The sequence below is a fragment of the Podarcis pityusensis genome (assembly GCF_964106645.2).
Source record: "Podarcis pityusensis genome assembly, chromosome: 7".
In the NCBI taxonomy this organism is placed as follows: domain Eukaryota; kingdom Metazoa; phylum Chordata; class Lepidosauria; order Squamata; family Lacertidae; genus Podarcis; species Podarcis pityusensis.
Window position 1 is genome coordinate 218,049 of NC_138031.1, and position 24,944 is coordinate 242,992.

A 24,944-nucleotide genomic window follows, 5' to 3' on the forward strand; every position below is an offset into this window, starting at 1 on the left:
TGAATGTTTCCCTTCAGAAGTTCCTCAGCCATCTTATAGAGATTGGCTGTACATGGTAACATCTGTCAGGCGGTTGAGTGAGAACTGTCTGCCTCTTCTTGGTGCAAAGGAGGCTCCTTGACTAGTCTAGCAGGAAGAAATCTGCATGAAACGCATCCTAAAGAAGCACGTTCCCCCTTCTGGGTTCTACAAGGGCAACAAAGACCAATAATTGACACTGGCATTAATGGCAGGATCTGGCCTAGATCCTGAAGGCACAGCAGACGTGGAATATTCCCTGGTGCCAAAAGCTGGAAGTTGTGGGTTATGAGGCTCAGGTATCTGAGTCAAATAAGCAGGGAAAGGACGGAGGGCCCAAGTGAAGTGGGCACCATGTAGGTGAGGCTGAATTGCTTTCCTAGTTCAGCTCCCCGGGGTCTGCAGCAGAGGGAGGCTTTTCCCAGGCCTAGGGCCAGGAGGCTTTGTGAAGAGCTGCTGGAGTTTGCTTCTGGGCTCAGCTGTGTACAAAACAGCCCACTTGCGTTCCTATGGCCCCTCTTACTGCAGCTAGAAGTTGATTTGATTATGCAAATCTGGAAGATTTATCTGGTCTGCCTGCAACCAGGGGTGCCAGTGGGATTTTCTAGGGAAAGTGCACTGTGGATTGGGTCCTCTGACCCTCTTGCAAAATAGTGCAAAACGTTACCTGTTATTGGTGTCATATACAAATAGTTTTGTTTTTACAATCAAGTAATGCTTAAATTTTATGAAATTAATTAATTAAGAATCAGTGCAAACACACATAATAAAATGTCTTGGGACACAGATTGTGAACAAGTGAAACATTGTATTTCCATAATTGAAAAGGCTTAACTTCTAGAACTTCTGTCTGCCACACAGTTGTTAAAGGCACAAGGAGCCTGCTTTCCCTCACTGCCAGCCCTAAACCAAAGCCATAGGGTAAGCCCTTTTTATCACAAATGGGCTTCTTAGTAGACATGTATACCACTGTACTGTAAGTCAGCTATAGATGACTTCTTAATGAGTGCACAACAGGAGACATACCTAAGCCTCTTGGCAAAATTTTCACATTTTGCCATTTGCAAGGGTGGGTTGTTGTTGTTGTTGTTTTTACATCCATGCATACTTACTGTATTTGCAGAAAGTAACACCACAGGAAAGATGCATCCTAACTACCAGGAGAAAAGGGTGGGCAAACTACAGAGTTTCTAAGGATTAGAAAGTGAATCACAAGCCAGAAAAGTGTGCTAAAGGAGTGGGGAAAACAGCAGTTCTTTAAGACACCAGGCAATAGGAATCTCTGGGGTCCTAAACAACTCACTCATCATTCACAGCTCTGACTTCACTCACTGGCTAAAAACCTTGAAAGGCAGAAGCAGCCAGATTGGCTCTTCTTACAGACAGTGTGTAGAAGGGGAACCTGCACATCTTGCTGCTTAACTTTATTTCCAGGAGGACTGGAGACTTACTTTTTTCAAAATAGAAATAGAAAGAAAACAGAGTCTGGGGCTGCTGGGGGCACATGGCATCCATGCCCCCTGGGCCCACTTCTGGATCTTCCTCTCTGGACCTCGTGGGTGTCCCTTGGAATGTGCATCTTACTACCGAAAAGCCTTTCAGCCTCTTACAGCACAGCAGGCCTGCACTCCCAGCAAGGGATGGACTGCGCTGGGTGACGGACTTTGAGCAAGGACACCAGCAGGATCTGAGGCTCATTTAGCCCAGCTGTCTTGATGGAAATAGGGCTTTGGCTATTTGACAAGGGAAGCCTAAGGGCAGTGGGGGTGGAAGAATATAATTACATAATTCACCTGAGCAAGCCCACCTGCAGAGAGGATCACAGCTGGCTTATCAAAGAGCAGCAGCAAGCAAGGCCCCCTTGCTCGCCAAAGGCCAGGGCGCTGGCTGGCAGCATTCCTGTGCTGAGGAAATCCACGTAGTACAAGGGCCACTTGTTTCATCAGCACAAGCTCCTCAGCTTGCCAGGCGGGATGGTCTCCTCTCTTCCTCCCAAGTGCAGTTTGGGGGGATCTCCCAGCAACTGCCAGCCAATTTCTGCGGGCACAGCGGGAGAAAGGAGCCCTCATGCTGGCTCTGTTCTGCTGGCAAGACTTGCTAGTTGAATCTTGCCTTGGGATTTGCTTGGGGGAGGGGCAGCCCAACCATGGAGGCAGCACCAGACAAGCGGCTTCTGCTAGCTCCCCACCCTCTTTCCCACAAGCGGCAAGGCTGATGGTGCTGAAGCAGGGCATGCATTTGGGTTGCGGGTTCCGTGCTGGGGCAGGATGTTGGGTGCAGGTGAAGCAGCTTTTTGGTCCAGAGAAGAGAGGAGCGTCCCCCACAGGGCCCTCTTCCTGCCTCTGCCTGCCTTTCCTGAGAGCTGCTTTGCCTCTTCCCAGGGGACAAACCATCCAGCTGACTGGAGCTGCAGGCAGTGGCGTAGCGTGGGGGGTGCAGGGGGGGCCGGCCGCACCGGGCGCAACATCTGGGGGGGCGCACTCTCACTCGCAGCTCTCTGCCCCCTGCTAAAATCCACGGGTTAGGGGGCGCAAATTACTTGCCTTGCCCCGGGTGCTGACAACCCACACTACGCCACTGGCTGCAGGCACCCGAGCTGGGCTCCAAGGGAGGCAGGCAGAGCAGCTGAGGCTGCGCAGGATCCCGGCCCTCTTGCCCAGAGAAAAATGGCTGGGAAAGGGCCAGTTCTCAGAAACGGAGGAGGCAACTGTTCCCCAAGAGGCTCGTTATATTTTAATATATTAATTGCTATCATCACAGGCACTGGCAAAGCAACGGGGGGGGGGGGGAGGTTTGGCACCGCCAGCACAAGGTGCCCAAGGCAGGCAGCTCAGCAGGCTGCAAGCAGCAAACACAACATACATCACAAGAGAGCAGAATCCGCACACATTGCCTGCCCAGAGCAGCAGGGCACAGCTGAGCAGCTCAAAGTGGCGGCGGCAGAAGCAGCTTCTGAAGCAGGGGGTTCCTGGGGCCCAGCTCCTTCCCAGTCCAAATGCCAGCAGCTCAGCTGCCCCTTGGCTCCCGACCCTTCCGAGAAGAACGAGGTCCTGGGACTTCCCTCTTGGCGCCCCCAATCTGGGACGGACAGGAGCAGAGGGGGGAATCCAGCGGGTGTGGTGGCCCAGCTAAGGCCTCTGGAGCTCTGCTTCCTTCTCGTGGCTCTGAGCCTGCCACCCTCTCCATCGTAAGGGGACGCTGCGGAGCAAGAGGGGCCACCGGGGGCTCTGAGCAAGCCTGCACTTCCTCTGCCACCCCCCCAGCAGAGGGAGATGGAGGGGCTGGTGGAAATGCAACTGTTCCTGAGATTCGCCTGGCCAGCGCCAACTCTCAGCCCTGCCCAGCTCTTCCTGGTCTTCCGGTGGGGCACCCTCAGGGCTCCTGGTGCCTCCCCCACCTGGCTGCCCTCCAAGCCAGCCTTGGCACAGAGGAGCCCTCCGGCCCACCACGCCCAAGGTGGCTCCTGTCCCTTCTCCTACGGGGCCCACCTGCCCCGGACCACGCTGGCTCAGGAAGGAGGAGGGTGCTGCTTGCGGAAGGCGCTTTCGAGGAAGGCGGCCAGCTTGTCACAGTCGTCCTGGGGGAGAAGAAGAGGCAGGGTCAGCGGGGGCTCCCCTCCCCCATGCTGGGCCTCAGTGGCAGCCCCCCTCCTCCTCCCAGTTGGTCCCTAGGGGGAGGCTTCTGCCCAAGTGCAGCCTGGGGCATTTGCCCCACTGCCTTCCGCCCCGGCTCTTCCATGCCCTTTCTCTCTGCCCCCAACTTCCAGGGAACCCAGCAAGAAATCGAACACAGGGCTGGCTCTGAGCTGGCACTCGGCTCCCTGCCAGGTGACCTTGGGCCAGTTGCCATCCCTCGCCTGGCTGACAGGGTTGATGCAAGGATGAAATGGGGAGGGGGAGCACCGCGTGTGCCACTTCTTGGCAGGAAAGGGGGGGATAGAAATGTAATAATCAAAATAGATTTGAAAAAGAGGGTGGAGAATTGGCAGTCTGCCTATGCAGCTTTGCATGTGGCTCAGCAAACCAGCCGCCTGAGAAACAGTTTTTATCCAAATGCGATTTTGGTTTTAAACGCAGTGTAAGGTAGTCTCTGTGGGAGTATATTGTATTTAATTATGGGGTATCAGAGTTTTTAGGGGGTTAACCAGGCTGGAATAGCTGGGATAGCAGGCTTGTTGGTTTTTGAATGTCTGGTGTAGATTCTTTCAATTTAGTTGTTCTGTTCTATGGGACAATAACGATAAAGATTATCGTATCGTCTCGTATCGTAACCTGAGTTTGAGAGGGTAGCCCTGGAAGAGGAGGGCCTTTTGGTGCCCCCATGTCAGCTGACAGGAAGGCAGGAGCCCACAGCCCAGCAGGGGTGGGGGGCTGGAGGTGGGGGCTGTCGCCCTCCGGGAATTGTTGATCCACAACTCCCACTGTAGCCACTGGCCACGCTGGGTAGGGAGGGGCAGAGGCTACGCAGAAAAAGGCACACAAAGAGAAAGGGGAGAAGAAAGAAAGAAAGAAAGAAAGAAAGAAAGAAAGAAAGAAAGAAAGAGAAAGCGCTTGTGGAACTTGACAGCTTGGATTATTTTCCTAGGCAGACAGAACTGGCTGAAAAATGCAGCCCCACCTGTTTTTCACCTGCTTAATCCCTGGGAGGAGCAGGACCAGATCTCTTGCCTCAAACAAACCTTCCTTTTCTCTCTCATTTGCTTCCCTCCTCCCCCCTTTCACCAGGGGGTGGGCCCTGAAAAAGCTCACCGGGCTGATGAATCCATAGTGCACAAGCTCCACAGCCAAGTCCTTGGGATTGTCATCTGCGGAGGAGAGGAGGAGGAGGAGCTGCTGAAGGGGGGGGTCACCAAAGGGCCGGCGGGTATTTCAAGCCTCGTGGCAGTGAGTGAGAGGCGAAAGGAAGACTGGCGTGGGGAGGGACCCCCACAAAGCGTGGGAGGCACAGCTGACCCCAGGCCAACAAAGCAGCCCCCCAAGGCCATGGCTGTGCCACTGGGAGCCCTCCACCAATGTCTCGGGTCCAAGAACCAGGCAACTGTGAGGGGTGGGTACCGGGGAGGCCCACCTGCCCTGGGGGAATGGGGAGTCCACTCACTTGGCAGCAGGTCGTAGCTCAGCTGGCGGTGAAGTTTGTCTTCCAGGACCAGAAGGAGCGTGAGCTGGGAGGACACATATGGAGAGTGTATGGGGGGGGGAGCTCTTGAGGGAGAACCTTCCCCCCCCCCATGTGTGAGAAGGGGAGGCTGGCTGACGGCACCTGCAGGGCACCCACAGAGCGGCCGCCTCTCCTCTGCCCCACAGCCAGGGCTCCCTCCTGCCCTCTTCCCAGCCCTGCCCAGGAAGGGGGGGGGACGTACCCGCCATTGCCTCTTCTCCTCGCTCCACTCCATGCCGCACTGCATCTGCACCACCTGGGGGGGGAGGCAGGGACACTCCTCAGGAGGGGGCTCCTTGGCCCCCACCCCACGCTGGAGGGGAGGCTGGGGAAGGGGGTCCCCTGTGGGTGCTGAGGCCAGAGCCTGGGGGGCTCCACCGAGCCTACACTGGTTTCCCCCAGGGATGCAGGCTGGGGACTTTCCAAGCCCCCCACCCCAAAGATGCCCTTGGGGGGCTGAGGTCAGGATATTGCGCATGTGGAGCAGACCCTCTGGCCGCTCCGTTGCAACTCTGCAAGGGCTGCTCTTACCTTTCTGGTCTCCACATCAAAGGGCTCTGGCGTGGGCGTCTTGGCCTTCTGAGGGTCCTCGGGGGGCTGGGATGTCGATCTGGGAAGCGTGTGGGGGCGGGTAGCAGCAAAGTTCATCAGGGGATAAATGCCGTTCCTGGGGTGAAAGGAGAGAAAGATAGGCCTGCTAGGAGCACCAGCCCCATGGACCCCACAGCCCGGTGGAGACTGGCAGCCGGAGCCCAAGAGGGGAGGGGGAGAGGGGGCTCTGGGGCTCAGCCCCCTAAGAGAGCAGCAGCTCGGCTTCTTCATCCATCCGTCTGCCTCACCCCCCATTCCTGGAAGGGGGGGGGGAGGCAAAAAGCAGGGCTGCTCCTCTGCAGTCCCAGAAGGCAAGGGAGCTGCACCCTTGGAATCCTGCTGTGGGGCATGAAGGGGGCAGGGGGTCCTGCACAGACCCACATGTGCAGCCCATGCACAGACTCACCTCACATCCTCCAGGAACTTGTCCAGCTCCAGGAAGGAAACTTCTGAGTATCTAAAAGGAAGAAAAGGAATGAGTTGTCTGGCTGGGGGTGGGGGTGGGGGTTCCCTTTGCCCAGCCCCACCCATTTCCCTGGCTGCCCACCTCCACTGCACAGGCGGGCGACCCTCTCGCTGGATCTCTGCCATGACGATGCTGAGGTCCAGCTGCTTGGTTTTCTCTTCCACCACATTCTCAGGCCACAGGTCTGCAAGAATCAGGCAGGCAGGGCTGGTTGGGGCTGAAGCAGGATGGCCTGGCCGGGGGGGGGGCGCACTTCCCAGCTGCCCCCACTCCCACTCCCACCCCCTCCCCAACTCACACTGGTTGCTGATGAAGCAGTGAGCGGCCAGGAGCTTCAGGGAGTGGACCTCAAAGAGGACGCGGTGGAAAAGGAGGTTGTGAGCCGTAGGACGCCGGTCCGGGTTCAGGAGGAGGCAGCCCAGGATGAACTCCTGCAAGGACACAGGGGCAGCGGGGGGCGGGGTCTTAGGGGAAGCCGGGCTCAGCGCCAGCCTCCTGCCAGGAGAGCCGGGCACCACAGCCAAGAGGCCGGCCAGGAAAAGCCACAGATCAGTGGCCACAGTGTCCAGGCAGAGCAGGAGAAAGGGCAGGGAGCACAGAAGTGGGCAGCTGAGACGCTGCCAGGGAATTGCCACGTGGGACACACATTGGCTCCCCCCCCCCTTCCTGAGGACCTGCCTTGCCTCCTGGGAGCTTCCTGGCTCTGGCCTCTGAGGCCCTGCTTGACGCAGAACTGGGATTGCCAAAGGGGCTGAAGCATCCTCTGCATGGAGGTGGCTGGGCTCTGTCTCCACAGCTGGGGGCAGAGGGGCTTCTCAATTCCAGTGGGCGGAAACCATGGGGCAGGGGGCAGCAAACTTTTTCAGCAGGGGACCGGTCCACCGTCCCTCAGACCTTGTGGGGGGCCAGACTATATTTTGAAGGGGGGGGGAGGAATGAATTCCTATGCCCCACAAATAACCTAGAGATGCATTTTAAATAAAAGGACACATTCTACTCATGTAAAAACATGCTGATTCCTGGACTGTCCGCGGGCTGGATTTAGAAGGTGATTGGGCTGGATCTGGCCTCTCGGCCCCCCACGCCATAGGGGGACAGAACCCTGCTTGCAGGTTTCCCACAATGGGCACCAGGTTGGCCACCATGAGAAGAGGATGCTGGACTAGATGAGCCCCTTTGGCCTGATCCAGCAGGCTCTTCCTCTGCAGTAAAGCTGCCCACCTCCCCCGCAGCCATGGGGCGTCCCAATCCTTTCACGATGGCCTGCTTCAGGCGTGTCCAACAGGTAGATCATGATCTACTGGTAGATCACGGCATATTCCTGGTTGATTGTGGTTGACCTCTGGCCCCTCAGCCATCTCCTTTGTTGTTGTTGTTTATTCGTTTAGTCGTGTCCGACTCTTCGTGACCCCCTGGACCAGAGCACGCCAGGCCCTCCTGTCTTCCACCGCCTCCCGCAGTTTGGTCAGGCTCATGTTTGTAGCTTCAAGAACACTGTCCAACCATCTTGTCCTCTGTCGTCCCCTTCTCCTTGTGCCCTCCATCTTTCCCAACATCAGGGTCTTTTCCAGGGAGTCTTCTCTTCTCATGAGGTGGCCAAAGCATTGGAGTCTCAGCTTCAGGATCCGTCCTTCCAGTGAGCACTCAGGGCTGATTTCCTTCAGAATGGATAGGTTTGATCTTCTTGCAGTCCATGGGACTCTCAAGAGTCTCCTCCAGCACCAGAATTCAAAAGCATCAATTCTTCGGCGATCAGCCTTCTTTGTGGTCCAGCTCTCACTTCCATACATCACTACTGGGAAAACCATGGCTTTAACTATACGGACCTTTGTTGGTAAGGTGATGTCTCTGCTTTTTAAGATGCTGCCTAGGTTTGCCATCACCTTTCTCCCAAGGAGCAGGCGTCTTTTAATTTCGTGACTGCTGTCACCTCCTCAGTGATCATGGAGCCCAAAAAAGTAAAATCTCTCACTGCCTCCATTTCTTCCCCTTCTATTTGCCAGGAGGTGATGGGACCAGTGGCCATGATCTTCGTTTTTTTGATGTTGAGCTTCAGACCATATTTTGCGCTCTCCTCTTTCACCCTCATTAAAAGGTTCTTTAATTCCTCCTCACTTTCTGCCATCAAGGTTGTGTCATCTGCATATCTGGGGTTGTTGATATTTCTTCCAGCAATCTTAATTCCGGCTAGGGATTCATCCAGCCCAGCCTTTCGCATGATGAATTCTGCATATAAGTTAAATAACCAGGGAGACAATATACAGCCTTGTCGTACTCCTTTCCCAATTTTGAACCAATCAGTTGTTCCATATCCAGTTCTAACTGTAGCTTCTTGTCCCACATAGAGATTTCTCAGGAGACAGATGAGGTGATCAGGCACTCCCATTTCTTTAAGAACTTGCCATAGTTTGCTGTGGTCGACACAGTCAAAGGCTTTTGCATAGTCAATGAAGCAGAAGTAGAAGTCTTTCTGGAACTCTCTAGCTTTCTCCATAATCCAGCACATGTTTGCAATTTGGTCTCTGGTTCCTCTGCCCCTTCTAAATCCAGCTTGCACTTCTGGGAGTTCTCGGTCCACATACTGCTTAAGTCTGCCTTGTAGAATTTTAAGCATAACCTTGCTAGCGTGTGAAATGAGTGCAATTGTGCGGTAGTTGGAGCATTCTTTGGCACTGCCCTTCTTTGGGATTGGGATGTAGACTGATCTTCTCCAATCCTCTGGCCACTGCTGAGTTTTCCAAATTTGCTGGCATATTGAGTGTAGCACCTTGACAGCATCATCTTTTAAAATTTTAAATAGTTCAGCTGGAATATCATCACTTCCACTGGCCTTGTTATTAGCAGTGCTTTCTAAGGCCCATTTGACTTCACTCTCCAGGATGTCTGGCTCAAGGTCAGCAACCACACTACCTGGAGTGTACGAGACATCCATATTTTTCTGGTATAATTCCTCTGTGTATTCTTGCCACCTCTTCTTGATGTCTTCTGCTTCTGTTAGGTCCTTTCCACTTTTGTCTTTTATTATGGTAATCTTTGTACGAAATGTTCCTTTCATATCTCCAATTTTCTTAAACAGATCTCTGGTTCTTCCCATTCTGTTGTTTTCCTCTATTTCTTTGCATTGCTCGTTTAAGAAGGCCTTCTTGTCTCTCCTTGCTATTTTTTGGAAATCTGCATTCAATTTCCTGTATCTTTTACTATCTCCCTCGTGTTTTGCTTGCCTTCTCTCCCCCGCTATTTGTAAGGCCCCATTGGACAGCCACTTTGCTTTCTTGCATTTCCTTTTCATTGGGATGGTTTTAGTTGCTGCCTCCTGTATAATGTTACGAGCCTCCATCCATAGTTCTTCAGGCACTCTGTCCACCAGATCTAAATCCTTAAACCTGTTCCTCGGTTCCACTGTGTAGTCATAAGGGATTTGACTTAGATTGTATCTTACCGGCCCAGTGGTTTTTCCTACTTTCTTCAGTTTAAGCTTGAATTTTGCTATAAGAAGCTGATGATCTGAGCCACAGTCAGCTCCAGGTCTTGTTTTTGCTGACTGTATAGAGCTTCTCCATCTTTGGCTGCAGAGAATATAATCAATCTGATTTCGATGCTGCCCATCTGGTGATGTCCATGTGTAGAGTCGTCTCTTGTGTTGTTGGAAAAGAGTGTTTGTGATGACCAGCTTGTTCTCTTGGCAGAACTCTATTAGCCTTTGCCCTGCTTCGTTTTGAACTCCAAGGCCAAACTTGCCAGTTGTTCCTTTTATCTCTTGACTCCCTACTTTAGCATTCCAATCCCCTATAATGAGAAGAACATCCTTTTTGGTGTCATTTCTATAAGGTGTTGTAAGTCTTCATAGAATTGGTCAATTTCAGTTTCTTCAGCACCAGTGGTTGGTGCATAAACTTGGATTACTGTGATGTTAAAAGGTCTGCCTTGGAATCGTATCGAGATCATTCTATCATTTTTGAGGTTGCATCCCAGTACAGCTTTCGCCACTCTTTTGTTGACTATGAGGGCCACTCCATTTCTTTTACGGGATTCTTGCCCACAGTAGTAGATATGATGGTCATCCAAACTGAATTCGCCCATTCCCGTCCATTTTAGTTCACTGATGCCCAGGATGTCAATATTTATTCTTGCCATCTCATTTTTGACCACATCCAACTTACCAAGGTTCATGGTTCTTACATTCCAGGTTCCTATGCAATATTTTTCTTTACAGCATTGGCGTTTCCTTTCACTTCCAGGCATATCCGCAACTGAGCATCCTTTCAGCTTTGGCCCAGCCGCTTCATCAGCTCTGGATCTACTTGTACTTGTCCTCCACTCTTCCTCAGTAGCATGTTGGATGCCTTCCGACCTGAGGGGCTCACCTTCCAGCGTCATAACTTTTATATGCCTGTTGCCTTTGTCCATGGAGTTTTCTTGGCAGGGATACTTGACAGGGATACTTCTTGGCAGGCATAGGATCTCCACTATGACCTGTCCATCTTGAGTGGCCCTGCACGGCATAGCTCATAGCTTCTCTGAGTTATTCAAGCCCCTTCACCACGGCAAGGCAGTGATCCATGAAGGCAGTAATCAAGGCAGTGATTACAAAAAAGCATTGTTTAATGTTTGGATAAGATACAAGGATTTACTAGAGAACAAAACTCCACGGTGGCTGTCACCAATGGAAGCGAAAGCCTTGAAAAAGCTCAATATGGAGGTCAAATGGCCAAAATATTGGGAAATTTTGGAACAAGATGGAGACAGATTGAAATTGCAGAGTTTTGAAAAACTAAAAAACAAAGTGCGAGACTGGCTTCATTATTATCAGATAACGGAGGCATACAATTTGGATAAGAAAATTGGTTTCCAGGTGGAAAAATCAAAATTAGAAACAGAACTGTTAGAATCCAAAACTAAGAATTTGTCAAGAATGTATAACTTGCTGCTGAAATGGGATACTCAGGATGAAACGGTGAAATCTGCTATGATTAAATGGGCACAAGATGTTGGACATAACATCATGTTCGCTGACTGGGAACAGCGTCATAACTTTTATATGCCTGTTGCCTTTGTCCATGGAGTTTTCTTGGCAGGGATACTGGAGTGGCTTGCTGGTTCCTGCTCCAGGTGGATCACATTTGCTCAAAACTCTCCACTATGACCTGTCCATCTTGAGTGGCCCTGCACGGCATAGCTCATAGCTTCTCTGAGTTATTCCAGCCCCTTCGCCACGGCAAGGCAGTGATCCATGAAGGCAGTAATCAAGGCAAAAAAAATTTACAAAAAAGCAAAAAAAAACCCACCCCAACTTTGGCTTCCTAAAAAAAGCCCCACAACTTTGGGTAGATCACTGCCAGTCTTTTTACGACAATGGGAAGATCACTGCCAGTTTTTTTATACTGTGAGTAGATCGCAGTCTATTGGGAGTTGGACGTCCCTGACCTAGTTCATGCATCACGCAAACCCCAGCGATGGCTTGGCAGGGAGAAGGCGCAAGCTCCATCCGTCCATCTGTCCGTCCATCCTGGTGCCGCCAGCACAGGCCCCAGACTCCCAACACAGCCCTCCAGCTGGAGCCAAGGCTTGTTCCTCCTTTGCTACTCGTGGGTTGTTGGGAAGCCAGATTCCCCTGTAATGTCCAGAGGTGTCCGGGCTTTGCCACAGCAGCAGGACTTGGGGAGGAGCGAGGCAGGCCTCACTTTCATGCTGCTCACATGCCTGGCAGCATTCACCCTCAGAGAAAGGGCAGTGGGGTGTTCCAGGCGTCTACGATGGGGCTGGGGGCAGAGGGGTTGCCACAGCCACCAGATGGGCAGGCAGCCTGATCCCCTGCTGTGCCACCCGTGTGGGGAGGTGGCCAAGCGGCTTTTCTCACCCGCATGATGGGGTCATCCAGAGAATGCCTCGCCCGCTCAATTGCCTCCTCCGACACGTAGGTGTCCCCATTGGACTGGATCTCCAGCACCGCCATCTGTGGGGAGAAGCAGAGGGGAGGGGGCAAGGGGGTGCAGCTGGGGCAGAATGAAAGGGGCAGCACGGCTGGAAGCAGCCCTTTTGCCAGAAGACAGTGCCTGGCCCTGGGAAGGAGCCCCCTGCTGGAGAGGTGGTGGATGTGGGGAAGGGAGCCACCCCCCCACCCCCCGAGGGCAGGGTCATCAGGACCCCTGGGGGGCCATCCGCACGCCCCAGCTTCCCTACCTCCAGAGCGCACATCCCAAAGGAGAAGATGTCCACAGCCGTCCCATCTGCCACGTCTGAAAAAGCAAGCACAACCAGACCCAGCTGGCCAAAGCCCCGCCTCCAGGGAAGCCCCGCCTCCAGGGAAGCCCCGCCTCCAGGGAAGCCCCGCCCACCCTCCAACGGGCTCTTGCACCACTACTCACGCCCGTACTCCGGGGGGAAGAAGTGCAGGTTGCGCTGCTCCTCTCTCTCTGCACGGATGGGGCTGCGGAGCTCAGGCGGGATGGCTGTAGGTGGGCGAGAAGGGAGAGGAAGGCTGGAGCATCCAGGGTGGATACAAGGATTAAACTATGGAACTCCCTCCTGCAGGAGCCAGTGGCAGCCACCAGCGTGGAGGCCTTGAAAAGAGGGTTACACAACTTCACGGAGAAGAGGGCCATCGATGGCTGCAGCCATCATGGCTCGGCTCTCCCTTCCACAGCCAGAGGCAGCGGTGCTTCTGAAGGGCTTACCGTAAGTGACAGCACATGGAGTGTCTAGAGGGGCCCATCCTCCCCCAGGCAGCAGGTTGCGAGAGATCCCACAGCCTCCAGGAATGGACTGGGGCCAGAACAGAGGTCGGGGACCCCCCCCCAACACCCACACACTCCATTGCCCCCGAAGCCCAAGTGACCCGGAGAAGGTCCTCACGAGGAAGCAATCCAGCACTCCTGGAACTTAAGGTGGCTGTGCTGCCTCTGGTCAAACACAAGACCTGGAGCCCTGAAGAATGCGGAGGAAAACCCGCCTGCCGCTCCCTATGAAACAGGGCAGGGAATACATTTGGGGGGCAAGAGGAAGAGGCAGCACTTACCCTTCGCAAAGACTCTGTGCCAAACTGCAGGGAGAGAACAGGGAGGGAGAGTTACTGAAAAGCAAGTGCTTCTGTGAAGCAGCAGAGGAAAGGCTTTCAAATGTAGCCTTGAGGCCCCTGCCTGGCCACTGGGGGGAGCTGTGGGGGCCGGACTAGGTCCTCCCGTGTCAGTTTGCTCCACGGGTAGCAAAAGCGGTTCTTTACCCCCCCCCAGGGGGGTCCCTCCTGCCAAGGCCCAGGACCTGCTCCGTACCTGACCCGATCTTGATGAGCCCATTGTGCTGGATGAAGATGGTGTCACTGGTGAGATTCCCGTGGATGATGGGGGGGTCGCAAGAGTGCAGGTAGCTGCAACAGGAAGAGAGTCGAGGGGCATTGGACTGCTTCTCCCCACAGAGATGGTGGGGCTGAGGCACTGCGGGGGGAGCAGCAGCAGTGGAGGCTCACCTGAGGGCCGAGAGGATCTGAGTGCACCAGCGCTTCCAAGCCTGTTTTGTTTTTTGGTAGGGGGAGCAATGAGAGATCAAGTCAGCTCAGGAGACACCCACCCCCCGCCACCACATCGACTCAGTGCCTTTTTCGCTCAACAGGAGCAGCTTCCACCTGGACAGGGCAGCCGCCTGCCCTGAATCCACCTTCACCCACCCATCGGGGGGCCCCAGTCAGCCTGTGGGGAGTAGCTTCCTTCAGAGGAAGATATGTCTTGCCTGACCTGCTGCTCCTGTTGCAAGGGTTCCTCTGGCTTTCCCCCAGCCCCCCTACCTGCCCTTGTACCACACCTGTCGCCCTGGGGGACAAACTGGAGCATCTCTGCAGGGGCCTGGGGGAAGTGGGGCCTGGGGGGCAGGCAGGGGTCCTACCCGGGCATTCATAGCCTTGTGGTTCTTCTTGGTCTTCTTGAGGAACTGCTTCAGGCTTCCGGAGGAGACGTACTCTGTGATGAAGATCACCTGGTGGGGGGGACCAGGTGGGTGAACCTGAGGGGTTGACCTGATGCCCCAGGAAGCATCTCAGGCACCACATTTCCCACAGTAGCCCCAAGGGGGAGAGGCTCCTCCATCGGCAAGGTCTGGAAAGGGGCACCCAAAGACAAACCCAGCCCCCAACAGAAAGAAGGTTCTAGGAATCCTCCCTTCCGCCGGGCTCTTACTGTCCTTAGGATCCTGCCCGGGACCTGCGACCTTTCTTTCTGGGCACCAGCCAGGTGGCTCTTTCGTACACAATGGCTTTGCCGAAACCAGGGAATGGGCACCAGACTTTGGATGTGTGGGGCTCCCCTCCACTCTGGCATGACCAAGTCAGGCTCTCGGTCACCTGGCAGGAGGGTCTTGCCAAGTCAGCCCTGCGCTGGCAGCCTCAGCAGCTGCTGCCGCTCCAGCTGAGATGGGAGACACTGCCAGGATTGAACCCAAGGGTTCCCATCTGGAAAGCAGTTCCTCTGCCCCTGAGACCCCTACACAAGCCCACCTCCCCAATGGTGGTCACCCTCAACCCGTTTCCCCACTCAGGGTTAGGTCTGGGCCCGTATCGTGGAGGGGGCGTATCCCTGGGGCTGCGGGCAGCCCTGCCAAGCCTCCGTGGGGGGCCCCTGCCTCACCTGGGCCTTGATTTCCTTCACATCCAGCCAGTACTTGTGGACCTTCACGATGTTGGGGTGGTCAACGACAACCAGCTGCTCAAACATGGTCTTGATCTTCTCCTGTTGCCAGAGGAAGTGGGCAGGGAGGGGAGACTCAGCCATGGGGAACAAGCTGGGGGTCTGGAGCTGGGCAGGGGGAAGCACTGCCTTCTTTGGGGAAGAGTGCTTGGTGTGCACCACCCCCAAGGTCTAGGGGGTTGCCAGCCTCACCTCATGAGCTTTGAAGGCCGCCTTGTCCGTGAACTGCAGCTCGTTCCACACGACCTCCACGCCTTCCTCTGTGTCCATGGCCAGGAAGGTGCTCTGCAGTCCAGGCATGTTGCCCTGGTTGACCTGCGGGGAGAGACGCAGCTTCAGCACGCAAGGGGCTCAGAGCGGCTGCAGGACGTGGGCCCTGCCCCCCCAGAGCACAGTGGAGTCACGGCCCAAGCAAGCACTGGGAGACTGCTGCAATGCGTTGCGCATGGGGCTGCCTTTGGAGACGGTTTGGAATCTGGCTAGTGCAGAAGGCAGGGCTCTGTGGCTGATGGGAACAAGGAGGAGCAGATCTGTTTGCAGCAGGGGATGTGGGCTATTGCTTCATTTTTGTTTTTGTTTTGTATTCGTTGTTATTTATCTTGTATTTTTATGTTGTGAACTGCCCTGTTATCTATGAATGGTGGTGAACAACAACAACAACACAACAACAACAACATTTAACACTGTTTCTTGTGGAAACTGCTCTGGCCTAACTCAAAGTGATGCTTTCAGCCCTTTAAACCTCCCACGGCTCCTGACTCCTAACCCCAGAGGACTGTCTCTCTGCACATTTACCTGCCTAGCCCCAGAGATCCTCACCTGAGCCCCTTCTGGGTGTGCCATCTCCTGGGAGAGCTAAAGGAGCAGCAAAGTGATCTGGGGTGGATCGACTCCCCCATGAAAGAAGGTTGAAGTATTTGGGACATTTAAGTTTAGAGAAAAGGCGAGGAAGGGGCGGCATGAAAGGATGCCTGGCACAAAGGAAGTAGAGAGAGGAAAGGTTTTCCTCCCCGTCGTAGCGCTGGAACTCCGGGACATTCAGTGAAGCTGAATGCTGGAAGATTCAGGACAGATCCAAGAAAGTCCTCCTTCATGCAGCCCAGAGTCCAGCTGTGGAACTCTCTCCCACGGGAGGCTGGCATGGCCACCAACTTGGAGGCCTTCAAAAGAGGATTGGACAACCCCCCAGAGGACAGGGCTAGTGGAGGCCCCCAGTCCTAATAGCCAAGCTCTGCAATTCTTCTGAATGCCTCTTGCGGGAAAGCGCAGCAGGAGAGAGTTGCTCTGGAGCCTGGAGCCTGCCTGCAGGTTTCCTACAACAAGCATCTGGCTGGCCACTGTGAGAACAGGATGCTGGACTAGATGGGCCACTGGCCTGATCCTGCTGGCTGCTTCTGTCCTCAGGGCTGGTGAGGAGAGAATGGGCCTTTGCTGCAGCAGCTTCCCAGCTAGAAAATGCCCCGTCCCCAGGAGACCCAGCTGCCTCCAGCTTGTCTTATTTTCAGTACCATGCAAATCTGTCTTTGCCTTTCTGGGCAGCACCAGCGACTGGATGCTTTTATTTTGGTTATGTCTTAATATGTTCATGTATTTTCTTCTGCTTCGTTGTATTTTATTCTTCTAAATCGTTGTGGGACGATTAATAAATTTGCTAAGCTAACTCCCATGATCAAAGGCAGTATATTTCCGAATACAAGGAAGGGTGTGCATGTGTGTGTGTGGGGGGGGGGAGTCTATTGGGCTCCTGTCCTGCTACTCAGCCTCTGTGGGGGGCACAGAGCTGATGGGGATGGGGCAGGAGGCACACTTTCCCAGCCTCTCTGGGGGTGGCATCCAGGGCAGGCAAAGGAATGTGGGATATCTTTTAGTAAACAAACACTGAGATTCCCAGGATGCTGGGGGGGGGGGGATGTAGCCAGTGGTTCCCTGGGGGGGAAGAAAGATCGCCATGGCCCCCCAATTGGCCAAGCTACCTGCGCCCAGACCCAGCACATCTCCTTGGCAGAAATGGGCGGGGAAAACAAGGCCCCGGCTGTTGCTAGGCAAGGGCAAAAGGCAGCCTGCTAGCACAGCCCTGGGCTCTGTCCTGCTCTCCTGCCTGGCTGGCCACTCCTGCCTCAGGGGAAGTTGAGGCAGAGGGCTGGCGCCTGGACACGGGACCGAGGGTATGCCCTGCAGGGGGGCTGTGCCAACCCCTTGGCCCTTGGGCACCTGCCCGCTTGCTGTGGGGCCTCCGACAGCAGCAGGCACTGGCAAGGGGGGGGGGGAGGCAAAAGCTGGCCCAGCACCTGCTGAAAGGCAGGATTGTTTGTGGCCCAGAGAGGACACCCTGTCCCGTCCGCCTGCCAGGCCTTGGGGCATCAGCAGACGTCTGCCTTGGCAGGCCAGGAGGGACAAAGGCCTCCAGCCACAGCGCCAGCCCGAGTTCATTAAGAGGGGAAGATGGAGCCGTCCTGGCAGCCGCGCCTCATGACCCAGTTCCTGCCAGGGGAACAAAGAGGCCCCATTGTCCCCATCCTCCCCCCCCCCACGCCTGGCCACCTGCCTCCCCCCAGGCCAAGGAGTGGGGTTGCCAGGGCCAGAAACCAGCCGCCTTCACCCTGGGGTGGCTCCGCTGCTGGCTGCCCGGCTAGCTGGCATGGGGACCCCCTCTGTCAAAGGCCCAGAAAGGTGTGCCTGGGATGACACACTGGGGCAACTTGCAAGAACAGAGCACCCCTCACATGGGCACCGTGCCAAGGAGAGCCACCAAGAGGGAAGGGGGTCTCATAGGCAGCGTCTGCCAGGAAGGACCCTGCCTGCCCCCTGGCCAAGGTGCAGAGGAAGCCACAGTTGGGCCAGTGGCTAAGCCCAACCAGGGAAGGCCTCGGACCCCACTGCCCATTGCCACTGAAACAGGTCGCAATCCGCCCACCTTCCCCACAGGCGCCACCCTCTTGCCAGTCTCTTAGATGGGACTGCAAAAGGGGCAGCCAAAGTGGACGTGAGACTAACTCCCCCCCCAAAAGAAGTCTTATTGAAGGTCTGTGTCCCCCCACAGGAGGCCAAGGGGGAGTGACTCACGCCAGAGCCAGTCTTTGTGGCACCTTTTTATTAAGCAAACCCAGGGCAGGGTCCCTGGGAGCAGAAGCCCAAAAAGGACTGGGGGGGGGGGGAGCAACACACAGGCATTTCTTCATCCAACAGCCCCCACCATTGTTGTGCGGAAAAGGCTGAGGCTGCTTTGCTGGTGCAAAAGGGTTCATTGCTCTTTCGCCTCTGGCTCTGTGGCCGGGGGGGGGGGCATGCCAGGACACGGGTGGCATCGCTGAGAAGAGGAGGAGCAAAGGGCAAGGGGGGGAGAAAGAAATCAGGGCAGAGAGAGGGGACAGCTCAAAGCAGAGGAAGCGCGCTTTGCAGAGAAACACGCAGGCGCAATAGGGGTCGAAGGTTTTTTAAGGCAGGGCAGGTCCCTGTCCCCAGAGGTTTACAGCCTAAATTTCAGTGGGGCAGAGAAATACGCCAGCCTCCTGGACGAGCTCCCTGAGAAGAGAGGGGCCTGGAAAGAGGGTGTCCTGGTCCCTGTGGGGAGGCCACTTCCAGGCACTGGGCACCTGAGCTGCTGCCCTGGGTTGGGGTTACAGGCTGAGGGGGTCCCCCAGGGATTTGCAGTTCTGTGGTCTCAATGAGCAGGTGGCACCCAACTCTGTCTCTTCTTTCATTGTCCTGCTAAGGCAGGCATCCCCAACCTGCGGCCCTCCAGATGTTTTGGCCCACAACTGCCATGATCGCTAGCTAACAGGACCAGTGATCAGGGGTGATGGGAATTGTAGTTCAAAACATCTGGAGGGCCGAAGGTTGGGGATGCCTGTGCTAAGGCATCTGGGGAGGTCCTGATCTGACATTGGGAGGTGGCAAATAAGCCAAAAGCCAACACAGACCTGGCACAGGTGCTGGTGGAGCAGGAATGGGGACCCCACCTGTACTGGATGAGGCTGCCCCTCCCCAGGAACCACAGGTACACACCCTTGAGGATTTCTCTTGACCAGGGTGGGACAACTTTATGTCTGGGGGCCACATTCCCTCCTGGCAACCTTCCAGGGCCACATGTAAATGGGGGTGGAGCAACAGGTGGAGCAGCAGCCACACTAAGGTTCGGCGTTTCTGCACAATGACATCTCCATCCTGGCAGGCAAGCAGCACTGGCGCAGCCCAAGGACCCAGCTCAGCTGGGCAAAAGCACTGCAGGAGCCCAATGAAGGGCATGGCCTGGGAAGAGGGTCCAGAGCCAGAGAGAGGCCAGAGGAGCACATTGGCCCACAGGTCGTGAGAAGAGCCTGGCTGCTGGATCTGGCCACTGTCCAGCATCCTGTTCTCTCAGTGGCCAGTCAGATGCTCCAGTTGGAGCCCCAAATGCAAGACCTGAGTGCAAGGGCACTCTCCCCACACATCCCATAAAGCCCTGCTCAGAGATGTACTGCCTCTCACCATAGAGACGGAGTTGCCATCCATCTGAGACACCCCCCCCCCCTTGAGCCTGCAGGAGGAGAGCTCAGCAGAGCCCAGGAGGGCCTTTGCCTAACAGACTGGTGTGCCCACATTGCCTCCTCCGGAAGGATTCAGGGCTTGCCATGGCAAGACGGACACACCTTTGTTGCATCCCATCTGGGGGGCTGCCATGCACCTTCACTGCCCTGCCCCAGAGGCTACAGGGGCCCCAGAATGCAGCCACATATGGGGGCCAAGTGACCTCCCCACTCCACGTTCACTGGGGGGGGGGCAGAATTCAAAGTGTTAATGATGAGCTTTAAAGTCCTAAATGGCTCAAGACTGGGGTATCTGACCTTCTTGCCACCCGCCCTGTGTATCCCCTGAACCGCCCCTGAAATGCTCTCTGCTAGGAAGCAGGAAGGAGCCGGTCTTTCCTCTGGCTCGGGAGCGCCTGCTAAAGGAAGACCACCCTTTTGTGCCCCCCTCCCCTTAAGCAAGTAAAAACCTTCCTTTTGCAGAAGGTTTTTGGGTTTGCAAGTGGTTGATTTATTGCATATGTTTTACTCTGCTGATTTGGAATAACTTAGCTGCTGGTACTTGATTGCTGCATTAACTGCTCTTTTTATTGGTCCTGAAAAACCAACATTGGCTCCCAGGAAAGCCCTAAATGGCCTCAGCCCAGTATACCTGAAGGAGCATCTCCACTCCCATCGTTCTGCCCGGACACTGAGGTCCAGCTCCGAGGGCCTTCTGGTGGTTCCATCACTGCGAGAAGCCAAGTTACAGGGAACCAGGCAGAGGGGCTTCTCGGTGGTGGTGCCCGCCCTGTAAAATGCCCTCCCATCAGATGTCAAGGAAATAAACAACTATATGACTTTTAGAAGACATCTGAAGGCAGCCCTGTATCGGGAACTTTTTAATGTCTGATGTTTTACAAAAAAAATTATATGTACTGTAAGTGGCCCAGAGTGGCTGGAGAAACCCAGCCAGATGAGCAGGGTACAAATAATAAAATGGTTGTTATTATTAATGTTTATGGAAAGGGGACTTGAAAGGGCTGAATGGTGGTTTGATTTTGTTGCAGCCATCTTGAGCTTTTGATGAGGAAAGGCAGAGGACAACCGTTTTAAATGAATGAAGGGTGGGGAGGCACAGCGAGGACAGAACCTGGGCAAGCTGGGCAAATTCATTTCCTGGGGGGGAGGATGGCGGGGTCCAGACGGGAGCCTGACGTTTCAGGGAGGGATTGGAAAGGAGGCAGGCAGCATCACACAGACACCCTGGGGGGCAGCCGCAGCCGCGGGGAGGAGGGTCAGTGGTCAGAGGCAGGTTTTGGGAGACCCTCTGGGAAGTTCAACCTCCTCTTTGACAGCCTTCCAGGAGGCAAGTGGGGGGGGGGGAGGCAACAGCTCTTTCCCACTGGCTCTGCAGCTGACTTTCAGTGGCTGGCTTTGCGTTGGCTGTTGATATAATTGAAGCCATTTTGGTTTCCAGCCCTGCTTATAACTTTGGTGTGCAGTTTATAAATGTTTTAATTTGAATTCTAATGAGCTTCATTTTTTTATCATTGATTGCCTTGAGCAACATTCTGTTGGGAAGGCGTGAGATAAATGTCCTTAACAACCACCCTCTCTGGGGGAAGGATGCCTGACAACTGCTACAAGAACATCGTGCTGATGCTGGTGAGAAATTCCTCGGGCAAAAGCCCTGACTCAAGGCAGCTTACAAGAATAAAAAATACTAACAACAACATAACAAAAGTGGTCATAAACAATAAACGAAATACTAAAAAGTACATAACCAAACTGAACAGTTTCCACATAAATCACAAGATACAAAATAAAGATACAAAAAACCAACAGCAACAACCCTGACAACAGCAGAAACCCAAACAGCACCCCAGCCCATGAGTCTGCTCAGCAGCCTCCGCTTTCGTAGTTGGAGTCAGTCTGAACTCCATCCTCCCAGGCCAGGTGGAGAAACAGCCAGCAAGGCTGGGAGCAGGTTCACCAAAACTCACAACCAAGATAGTCTCTGGCCTCTTCAGAGGCTGGAGGTGCTTCCTTTCTGCTCCCCCCCCCCATCCCAGGCAGCCAATGAGGAGCGAGAGGGCTTGGCTCATCAGCCAACAAGATGCTGCAGGGCCATCTGGCTGGGTACCACAGCTGCTCTGGAGAAGCTGTAGCCATGGCAACTGCATTGGGAGACCCAGGAGGCAAACAGGACCAGGCATGTGGAAGCCTTGCGACAGCATAAGATCGAGCTGCAAGCGAGGCAGCTGCCGGGGGGGGGGCTGCTCCTGGGCCTTTAAGGGTCATTTTGTGAGGGGACACTATTGCAAAGAAAGTCCCTTGAAGTCCCTTTTGCAAAAGGCGCTGGAGATCCCCCCCCCCCAGGCTACATGAGACCACGAGGGCCTCCGCACCACGCCTCCATTTCCCTCCTCTCTACCTCTCCTGCCTTCCTCAGACACGCAGTCAGGCCACAATCCAGGAAGCAAAGCCTGCACCCAAAGCTGCCAAGGAGGCCCTCCCTGGGTCCCACCACCCAGCCAGGCACGTTGGGCGGGAACACAGGAGAGGGCCTTCTCGGGGGTGGCTGCTCTCCCACCACTTTGGGACCTTGGAAGCCAGAGGGGCACCCTCCTTGCACTCCTTCCACAGGAGATGAAGACGGTTTTATTTTGACTGTTCTTTAAGGAAAGGGCTGGTCCTGCGGTGGTCATATTCTAATGATGCTTTAGTGGTTCTTTTTATGTTCATATTGTTTAATTGTACTAATGTTTAATTGTTTTTAAATTATTGCTTTCCCCCCTATATTTTAGCTGCTTGTATTTTATCTGTAATATGCCCTGAGACCCTGTAGGGGAAGAAGGCAATAATAATAATAATAATAATAATAATAATTCCTCAACAGGCCTCATTCCAGAGCAAAGTGGAGCAGGCTGGGCAGGCAGGCAGCAGGTCTGGAGGGGCTGAAGGCCGAACTGAAGGCCAAAGCCCCCTCCCCCCCCCCTAAGCCTGGCACAGCAGGAGGCCCTGATAAGCCAGCCCAGAGCCCAGGTCTGCTGCAAGATAAGCAGCCCTTCCGCAGAGGTCACCTGCGGGCCTCCTGGCTTGCACAAGCACCCACTCCCTCCACCCATGGCACCCCACCCATGCTTATTCTAGGATCCTCCACCGAGGAGCAGAAGTGGAGGGCGGCTGGCAGGAGGCAAAGCGGAGAGGGAGAGAGGGGCAGGCCAGACCCACAGCTTGTTCTAGGCATTTTTTCCATGAATGGCATATATTGCTTGAGTATATATATATATTTTAAAAAACCCTCCAAGCTTCCCATTCTCTACACTGACATTTTCTTTCAGAAGACAGGGATCACAAATCTGGCCCTGTGGGGCTCCAGAAGTCTGCCCCAGCCCCAGAGGGAGTAGCCCCAGAGGGATACCAGCACATCTAGGCTTGTCCCCAGAAGCCAGAGCGAGGGGCCCAATGAGTGGGCCAGGCTCCTGAGGCAGCTTTGGCAATGGTGGTCACCCCCATGAGGGAGAAGCCCCCCTGGGCAGGAGGTGGGTCATAGCAGGGACTGTGGGCACTTCAGCTCTTGGTGCCAGTGGCATCAGCCAGGCCAGTGGCAGGCGGTTCCATAAACCCGTTTTGTGCCATGGAAGCCTGAAGCTGCCAAGGCTTTGCAAACAGTGGAGGTGGGGAGGTCAGCACAGAAGAAATCGCCCTGCCTTGCCTAGGATGCGCCAGCCTGTCTTTGCATTCTGCCAGCAAAGGCCTTGGCTCCTGAGACCCTTTGGACTGTGATGCAGCCACTCTGTGCGCAGAGGCCCGGGAACGAGCGACCAGGAGGGCAAGAGCCTCTCTGGCACTGGGTCGAGCCAAGAGCAGGAGCCTCACCCTGTGCCTCAGAGCGGCAGTGAGGCCACCTGGGCAGGATCCTCTTCCCTGACACTCGGAGAGCGTGGCAATGGCAGGGTCCCAACTGCCCTCCCTGCTGCAGAGCGATCCTGAGACAGGCACTGGGGGAGGGCAGAAAGGAGACCCCGGAAGAGGAGAGAGAGCTCAGTCCTGGTCAGCTGGCCAGCAGAAACACAGACAAAATCTCAGGTGTGTCTCTGGGCGAGTGCAGAGTGCAGCTCAGGGAGCCACATTCCCAGGCAGGTTAAGCCACGCTGAGCCTCTCACAGTTTTCCAGGCTCTGCTCTGACTGGTTCAGGGGCGGCAGCACAAAGAGGAGCCCCTCCCCGCAATGTTGGCAGAGGGAGGCATGATGGGGCTTGTGGCGATAAGGAGGAGGGGGCCACACTGCCTGCCTGCCTGCCTGCCTGCTGTGGGGCAGACCTAGCCTAGGAGGAAGTGAGATGGCCTGCACTGAGCAAACAGATCCCACCAGAGCCCCTCTTCCCAGCTGCTCTGTGCTGAATGCTGTGTGACCAGCTGGCTCCCGGCTGCCCCCGCCACTATCGTGGCTGGGGGCCCATGGGGCAGGACCCCCAACACTGGGCAGGCAGGCCTCCCTGGGAGCCTCCCCTGAAGGTAAACATGGGCCTTATCAGGAGCAGGAGCACCAGAGGCGCCTGGGGGAAGGGCAGTGGAGGGGGGGGGCTCTGCACCCGTGCGATGAAGGTGGGTCCTCTGCCAGGGGGAGGGCGCCCCTTCTCCAAATGGAGGGGGACTCGGAGGCTTCCTCCTGATCTTGTTGCCTTTAGACGGGTCCTGACAAGGAGAGATTGGTTCAGGTAGGCAGGGACCCAGTCAAAGACATGCTCTGTCTGTGTGCAACAGGAGGGAATATGGGGCGAAGCGGGGCTGGCTAAGGGGGGCGCAAGAGCCAAGAGGGCAGAGCCCACTGCCGCCCCCAGGACTCTGCCTCGCCCTCCCGGCCCCACTTCGCTTCTGGGGCGCCACATCCAGATAAGCAGCCCACGAGAGGCCGGGACAAGCGCCCGAGCGGAAGCACCCCTCTCCCCGGCTCCGCACCGGGGCTGCCCCGCTGCCCTGTTTTGCAGGAGCCCCGCGGCTCCCCCTCGAGGCGGGGGGCGGGGAGGGGAGGCGACTGCGAGGTGCTCCGACGGGTCCCGGGACCCCGCTCTGCTGCCCCCCTCGTGCGCCCACCTCGCCGGGTTGGCGCGGGGACCAAGCAAGCCAGAACAGCGACGCCGCCGAGGCGAGGGGGAGTCGGGCAGGGAGGCACCGGCGCGGGTGCAGACCCCGCTCGCCCGGCACCCAGGAAGCCCGTCTCGGCCTCCGTCCTGCCCGGTCCCCGCTGCAGGATGGGGGGCAGCCCGGGCGCGCCGGAAGCGCAGCGCAGACCCTCGGGGCGCCCCTCCTGCCGCTCGTGGGGGCGGCCAGGGGACCCCGCGGCCCGGTGTCTCCGGGAGCTGCCCGCCCTCGGCTCCGCCGCCGCTACCTGCTCCTTGCGCTTCTGCCAGCGGCCGCAGGGACTCTCCTCCAGCACCTCGCTCTCGTCCTCGCTCTCCTCCTGCGACGCCGCCGACACCGGCGCCGCCGCCTCCGGCTCCGCCGCGCCCGACATGCCGCCCGGAGGACGGACGCGCCGCTGGCGCA

General features: G+C 55.8%; 1 protein-coding gene across 2 annotated transcripts; it reads right to left on the bottom strand.

Moving 5' to 3' along the window:
- Positions 1–806: 806 nt before the first annotated feature.
- NRBP2 (nuclear receptor binding protein 2) lies at positions 807–24,944 on the bottom strand. Of its 2 annotated transcripts, XR_013988526.1 has the most exons (19): positions 24,787–24,944; positions 15,097–15,219; positions 14,845–14,946; positions 14,108–14,197; positions 13,695–13,735; positions 13,501–13,595; positions 13,248–13,271; positions 12,598–12,681; positions 12,413–12,468; positions 12,090–12,185; positions 6,531–6,663; positions 6,314–6,416; positions 6,173–6,223; positions 5,707–5,842; positions 5,378–5,431; positions 5,116–5,179; positions 4,767–4,822; positions 1,031–3,595; positions 807–992 (listed from the first exon to the last, which is right to left on the bottom strand). XR_013988526.1 is itself a non-coding variant. In XM_081013217.1 (18 exons), the coding sequence occupies exons 1-18, from the start codon at positions 24,910–24,912 to the stop codon at positions 3,527–3,529; spliced, it is 1,503 nt and encodes a 500-aa protein (XP_080869343.1). In that variant the 5' UTR covers positions 24,913–24,944; the 3' UTR covers positions 807–3,526. The 2 variants fall into 2 exon arrangements, 1 of the variants encoding a protein (XP_080869343.1); XM_081013217.1 differs by having other exon boundaries at positions 807–3,595.